A 7,644-nucleotide genomic window follows, 5' to 3' on the forward strand; every position below is an offset into this window, starting at 1 on the left:
CGTCAATATTCTTTTTTTTTTTTTAAGTTTGAGAACAAATACTTGGATAAAGGCATCTATTGTGTATATATATTTTTTTTAAATATTTTGGGGGAGAATCTGGAGGATGATTTAGATTTGAGTATTTCTTTAGGACTTGACCAGAGATGATGTAAATGAGACTATTCCCTTTTATCAACCCTATCACAGCAGATGTGTGGATAGTGCTGAGGGGATGGTAAGAATGGAAAGGAAGGGCCGGCCAGATAGCTCTGCCGATTAAAGCTATTGAGACTGGGCGCGGTGGCATGTGCCTGTAATCCCAGCACTTGGGAGGCTGAAAAACAGGATGATCACTAGGAGTCCATCAGTGTAGTGAAACCCTGTAGACCCTGTACTAAACACATTTAAAAAAAAGAAAAGAAAAGAAAAAAGAATGAAAAGGAACATTTAGCTCACAGTTAAATTCTGGACGCATTTGCATGCAAATTTAGTGGTTTAGGCTAATTTAGAAATTAACTTTTTTTGGAGGAGCTGTGTCTATTCTGTGCTTAAAATATATACTCAGATATTCAGATCCAAACACACACAGCTCAAAGGACAGTTGACTTTATAAAGCCAGAACCAGTAGGATGAAACGGGAAATTGAGTGAGGTGCAATTATTTTGGTTGAAGCTTAAATCAGACCACATCTGAAGAATAAAGTTCGCGCATTCAGCCCTTCTCCTCTGTCTTAGGCTCCCAGAGCCTGGCTCAGCCAAAAGCTGCTGCCACCAAAGCGTCTGCCCCTCTTTATTTCATCTTTGTGAAGCAAAATCATTATGGAATTGCGTATACATTAGTACACTCCACACCGAGATGAGCCACGTGGTAGGCTGACAAGCCAAGCTGGGCGCACAGATTTAGCTGTGCTGAGGAGCCCCGCCTGCCCCGCCTGCCCCGCCACGCTTACCTTCTGCACAGAAACTCTCGTAATCCGGACAGCACTTGCCGTACTTCGCACAGTGGGCATCACAGTCACATTCCCTCCCTCGGGAGAAGGACTCGAAGCAGCGGCCTTTACAGGAAAGCTCTACCCAGAGCAAAACAGACGTTATGGATTACTGACGAATGATTATGAAGCCAGCCATACTCATGTATTTAGTAGCCATTGCCCACGTCAGAGCTGACTGGAGTACCAAAGCTGCATTCCTAAAATTTCCGTTCGAAATCTGGAGTTTATCATCTAGTAAAAATGGCTGATGCCCCCAGTGGGGACAGCCCAAGTCAGAAATGCTGACACAGAAGTGTTCTGTGCTCCTGAAGGTGCTGTAAGACACCCCAGTGCTTCCTGAGTTCCTTCCTTGTATGGATGGACAATTGAAAAATGTTTAAGTTGTGAAATACTCTTCCTATGAACTCCTTCTGTTCTTTCTTCCTCGTACCATTGATTTTTTTTTAAATTTTTATTTTATTTATTTGGTACAGGGTTTCGCTCTGCAGCTCAGACTCATAGTGATCCTCCTGTCTCAGCCTTCCTAGAGCTGGGATTACAGGCATGTGTCACCACAGGCAACATGGCATGCAGCACCGGGGATTGAACCTGGTTGCCAGGCAGGTGCTTAGACCTCCAAGCTGTCTCTCCAGCCCCACTGATTTGTATTTAATGTTCATATCTAGAACTGCCTGAATGTAAATAATTTGCTGTTCAGACTCAAAAGACATTTATAATACAGACACTTATTTACTATAGCAAATGGAGCAAGGAGGAAAGTTAAAGATTTCAGGCTGAGGGCGGTGGCATAAACCTATAATCTCAGCATTCTGGGAGGTAGGAGGATCACAAAATTTGAGTGACTTATCAAGACCCTGTCTCAAAAAAATGTAAAAAGTCTGGGAATGTAGCTCAGTGCAAAGTCTCTGAATTCAATCCTCGGTTAAAAATAAAATCAAATCAAAAATAAAAAAGTCTAATCTCATTGGCATAGATGCTATTGAGAAGCCTGTTCATTTTAAGTTTTGGTCAAGGCTTCCCAAGGCCCACCTAAAAAAATTACTTTAGACAACACAGTAAGTGCTCAGTAATGTAGTAATCAGTTTCACGCAAAATTCTAAACCAAAGCTAACTTTTATAGAATGTTAACTGTAAGTTTGATAAGTTGAATATGAAATGCTGCTGTATCCGTAGCCAAGGAGCCCAAAGGATCAGCACTGAAATCCCAGGTAGAATTTAAAATTCAGCTCCATTGAGCTTTAACTGAAACTTATTATTATTAACTACTAGTGCTCTATTCCTAAAGGTGTCCTTTTCAATTGATTTAGAAACATGTTAATACCCAAAATGTCAAATAATAAACAAGATGATTCTTGTTGCCCATGGACTCTTTCGATGAAATATTTAAAAGCCCCATCACTAAGCAATTACATACCTGGTTGCTGGTACAGAATGACACATTACTTAATGGCCCCCGAGTCACACTGTTAAGTCTTTCTTTCGAACAAGTTTTATTGGCTAGTTCCCTCAGAGCTAGCCAATAATTTTGTGCGAGTGATGGATCTCCCGTCTTGACACCCCCATCCCCTTTGATACCATCCTTAGGAACAATGCTCTGCGACATGTATGCAAGTGAAGGGAGAGACACTGGAGCAAAGGAAGTGCAACAGGAAAGCAGCACAGTGAGGGGTGCCAGGGAAAGCTGGCAGCACAGCCCTTGTGGACAGAGGAGGCCCGCTCTCGGGACTTACCTGTGGTGCAGACTTTCTTGAAATCAGGGCAGCACTCCATGTAGTGTTGACAACTATAGTCACAGTTGCAGGTGGCATCTCTAGAATACCCTTCCCCACATCTCCCTGCACAGCTTGATAGATCTAAAATTATACAATACTAGGGTAAACATGGCCAAACCACTTTTAGCAAGGGAGAGACCTAAGGAAGAGGACAGAACTCATTGATCAATGAGGAACCATTTACTGAATGGAAAAAACTGAGTATAGTGGTGGGTGACAGGGCTAGCCGATATTTGCCTGATCTTCCATGTGACCTCGATCTTGACCCTTTATTCTTTATCAGCATGAAAAGATAATACATGCTGGAAATCAGGCACAGTAGTGGCTTAATCTGAAGAGTGATGTTTTGGAGAAGAGGTAGCACTACAGCTAACAGGGAGGCAGGCTGTGGCAGGGATTACGAGCAACCATTCATTGAGCATTGCTGGGCCAGTACTGAGTCACACACTGTGTCTCAACATTATGAAACTGTGTCCCAGAGGCTGTTAGTAGCCCTTTGAGATTAACAAAAGCAGAAACACTGACATTTGAATAACTTGCTCCGGACATAGGGTTGGTTAATAGTTCCAATATTTACATCGTATAGGTTGATTAACGCCTGCTAATTATTTGTACTGATCCATTTTACTTCTACAAGTGCCCTTCTGGGGAGAGCCAATTATATGAGCATCCTAAGTAAACAGCCTATCTAGAATCTGGACTCTGATCTATCTGACGCCACAGCCCAAGCTTTTTACACCCAATTACTTATGATAAGTTCAGAACAAGCTAGTTGTGTACTCATGGACTTTACTAGATTTTTTTTCCCCTTTATTGGTAGGGAGAACAGAACCTTGGGGCTGAGGATAGAGCTCGGTGGTACAGCACCTGCCTAGTAAGGGCAAGGTTGTGAGTTCAATTTCTGCTACAAAAATCATAGAGAATGCTTGGAATAGTATCTGAGCATGACTATAAATACCACAGAATTTTTCTAGACAAAAAATATTGAAGGTCTAATTATCCTTCAACAGTTTCTAAAAGTCATAAATGATGCCCTAAAAGCCTCCCCGAAAAGCCTACAGGAATGTAGCTATGGAATTCATCTCTGGAATAGAAATTGGTAGGTGCAGTTTCCTAAGTCCATAGAAGAATGTTGAAACACACTGAAAAAATCTCAAAAGGAGAGAATCCAGGAAAGTTAAAGTCTTAATATGCAAATAAACAATAGAGTAGGATTACTTTCATAACTTTTTGAATAAATACATGTTCACAGTACATACATAATGCATATATAGTATATGTACATAAATACATATATCATATATAACGAAAAAAAGAATGAGAAGCAGTTTAGAAGGCAAGAAAAGCAGACAAAACAGCATCACAAGAATATTCTTTTACATTTGGCAGATTTCTGAAATTAGAAATCAATTATCTTTACAGGAAAAGTTAATTTTCATAGATGAGATGTCGGTTCTGTTTTCATTGCTATCAAATTCAACCAGTGATTTAAATTTTACTCATTTTAAAGAAAGTAAAACATACAGTGAACAATCGTGTTAGAGTAAAAAAGGTGGTTTAGGAAATGCACTAGTGTTGCAAGTCTATAATATTAGGAGAGAGACCTGAAGAACGTCAGCACCCTAACTTAGTCCTCATATTTGCTTATCTTTCCATCTGTTTTCATCAAAGCCCTTCTATGCAAGCATTTATTGCTCAGGTTTCACGAGCACTGTATTTTACCAGAAATGTCTACTTCAGAAATGAAACAACCATGAGTCTTAATTTTTCTTCTTATGTTTTGCATATAAAAGGGGAAAAAAGGAAACACTAAACCTGGCCATTATCAGCACTAAACAATCTGAATAGAATGCTAGAGACATTGGCTAGTGTGATTACAGCCAGGGTACATTGACATTCTCTAAAAATGAATAATGAGTGGTTTGTTCAGGACTGACTCTGAGGAGGCTGATGAACAGCTCGATATTATAATGCAACCTGACCTTCATATCTGTGTAAATGTTGCCTGTCTGTGTAATAATCCTTGTAAGAAAGAATACTCATGATTAATAAAATGAAATATGAAATCACCATCAAGATGATGATGCCAAAATAAGTTTTCTATCAATAAGTTATTTGGTGGAAAAGGGCTAAGTTTATTTATCAACTTAGAGCCCAAATTATATAATACTTAAATATTGCTCTTTTCAGTGATTTTTTAGGATATTTCATAGTTTGGTCACATATGTGTGTTTTTTAAAATTTTTGGGAGAATCATAGACAGGATAAGTGCCAAAATTACAGTATTTTATACAAAAATTCAGGGCTGGGCTCTAGCTCAGTGGTAGAGTACTTGCCTAAGGAATAAGGTCTTGGGTTTGATCCCAGAACTACAAAGTAAACAAAACAAACCAACCAACCTTCTTGAAAGATTTTTCAGTACAGGAGGAAAAGCTAATAATTGTAAAACATTTATGACTATACCACATATGTTTTGTGTAATTTTCAGGTTGTACTAATTATTAAATCAAATAAATATAAATTTATAGAAATCTGTTTTTATTGTCAAGAAAATTAACCAAATGCTTAGTAGTAGTTGTTAAATGAAAGAATTTCTAATGGTTAAAGCAGGTACCTTGAGATGAAACTTGCTGAACCAAGAAAACAGAAAGTAACAGCAGCAAGAAGACGGGAAGGATTTTCCATTCCATGGTTGCTTTCGGGCACAGCACCCTCACTGGAGATAAAATAGATGCATCAGAAGGCCGTGTTTTAATCTTACCACTAAATAATATGTGCTATGCACAAGGTAAAAATCCTGTGTTAGTAATTTTCAAGATTTGTTTATTAATAAAACCACCCCATTCTTAAGACTTCGAAGTTAATCAGCTCAAATTCTATAGAAAATATTCGATCACTGTATTTAGTCTGACGCAAAACAAGTTATCAAACCACGTCAATCATATTATTTAACATTTTAATACCTACAATTCACCAACACAGAAAACAGACTTACGTTACAACTCTATGCAAAGTATTGCTTGCGCTTACAATACAAGGTAAAAATCCTGTGTTTGGAAAAAAGGTTACCAGTTTCAGTAACATTTAATTTAACAAGCATGATGGAGTTAGTGTTCCAGCTTGCCTTTACCTTTAATATAAATTTACAGGCTTCAAACAGGAGAGCTGCATAACAAATACAATCTTTTTCAAAAGTCTCCAAGTACTACCTTATAAACTTGCTTCCAGCACCTATAATGAAAACACATTTAATTGCACAAAGCAAGTTAATTTTGACACTTACCCGTAAAAGAATAGGTGGATTTCTCCACTGTCCTGGATGTCTTATATATCACGGCAAATATATTGAGATGAACCAATTAGTCCAAAGGTTAGACAAAATCAACACTGACAACCTATGAAATCAAGCTTTCCTCATTTATTGGAAAGAGGCCCAGACGACTAGACTTAGGCAACATCTGGAAAAAACTTCCATTAAGAAAAATGACTACTACAAAATAAATTTAGATTTATTGGTGAAAAACATTTGTAATTTCTAAGTGAGATGAACAAATTGTTCTGTGATGGTAAATTATTCTGGCACGCTTTAACTAATGTATCAAAGTAGCAACTTCAAAATAAGCAAATGGTGTTATTTCTTCTCTCTCTCTCTCTCTCTCTCTCTCTCTCTCTCTCTCTCTCTCTATTTTCAGATTTACTTTTTCTCCAGATTAATCTAGCAAAGGTGGTTTTGAAATAAATGCAGTTTTAGGCTGTGTCATTAAATTTCTGAACTTCTATCAATAAATCAAATGTACCGTATATTTCTTTTTTTTTAACTATTTTCATTTTCCTGAGCATAGAAAACATGCTCTCAGTTACCTACAGGTAAATTACCAAGCTTCATTTACTATGTGAAGACCTTAAAAGCTGTACTGATATTTCCCTTAGCCCCTTTGTTTGAGACCAGTATTGTTTGGAAAAGTTCTTTTAAATTACCAATTTATAGGGCTGGGGAGATAACTCAGTAGAATAAGTACTTGCCAAGCAAGCGCAGGGTCCTGAGTTCAATTCCCAGTACCTTAAATAAATGAATGAACAAACAAATAAATTACCAATTTAGGGGCTGGGGAGACAGCTTGGTGGTCCACTGAGCAAGCCACTGAAACTGGGCTTCACGGTGCATGCCTATAATCACAGCTCTGGGGAGGCTGAGACGGCAGGATCACTATGAGTTTGAGCTGTTCAGTGAGACCCTGTACCAAATAAACACATAAAATATTTAAAAATTTTTCAAAAATAATTACCAATTTAGCTTCCTTGTCACAGAGAAAATGTGAACCACCAACCCTGCAGACTTAGGGCAGCTCAGCTCCAAGCTGTCCCCATTTTGGTATGAAAAATTCTTGCCCAGATCTTTCCTAGCAGCATAAATTCTTATTCATATCCCAACACCTCCCTAAAACCTTCTCACATCAATCCAAATTACATCTAGAATTAGAGTCAACAAACATACTGTATTTTATTTAAATTATCTGCCCACTTTTCTCCCACCTTCAACAGTCTGATTTCCTTAAAGTCAACCAACACCTATGTCTTAATTCTATTTCTAATATATAATCCAGTGCTTCGCTGAGTGTGCATACATAACACACACTGAGCAAACCAAACTGTTGCAGTCTGGATACTGTTGTGTGTGATCCACCTAGTAGGTGTTACATCCAGTTATCATAAAATGCACTTAAGTTTAATATAATCCAGCCACAAGAAAATGAAGATTGACAAAGAGGATCTGCTGTCTCCTCTCATCTAAATCTCTGTAAGTACTAGAAACCAGAACCAAGATTTGAACCCATGTCTTTGTATTTGCAGTTCCATCATGTTTCCACAAAACTATCCCTTCATTTTCATTTTTTATCT

At 38.1% G+C, this 7,644-nt stretch overlaps 1 protein-coding gene across 6 annotated transcripts in view; it reads right to left on the reverse strand.

Annotated features, from left to right (window-relative positions):
• Nucleotides 1–6,112, reverse strand: part of Prg4 (proteoglycan 4) — an 18,133-nt gene extending 12,021 nt beyond the window's left edge. For all 6 annotated transcript variants that reach the window (XM_023704116.1, XM_023704114.1, XM_023704113.1 and 3 more), the window contains exons 1-4: nucleotides 6,029–6,112; nucleotides 5,360–5,461; nucleotides 2,704–2,826; nucleotides 932–1,051 (exon numbers count right to left, since the gene is read on the reverse strand). In XM_023704116.1, coding sequence (XP_023559884.1) covers nucleotides 932–1,051; nucleotides 2,704–2,826; nucleotides 5,360–5,435 — 319 coding nt within the window. In that variant the 5' untranslated portion in view covers nucleotides 5,436–5,461; nucleotides 6,029–6,112. The remainder of the gene's footprint in view (nucleotides 1–931; nucleotides 1,052–2,703; nucleotides 2,827–5,359; nucleotides 5,462–6,028) is intronic.
• Between the last annotated feature and the right edge of the window lie 1,532 nt (nucleotides 6,113–7,644).

This window comes from Octodon degus, unplaced genomic scaffold (assembly GCF_000260255.1).
Source record: "Octodon degus isolate 3935 unplaced genomic scaffold, OctDeg1.0 scaffold00188, whole genome shotgun sequence".
NCBI classification, from domain to species: Eukaryota; Metazoa; Chordata; class Mammalia; order Rodentia; family Octodontidae; genus Octodon; species Octodon degus.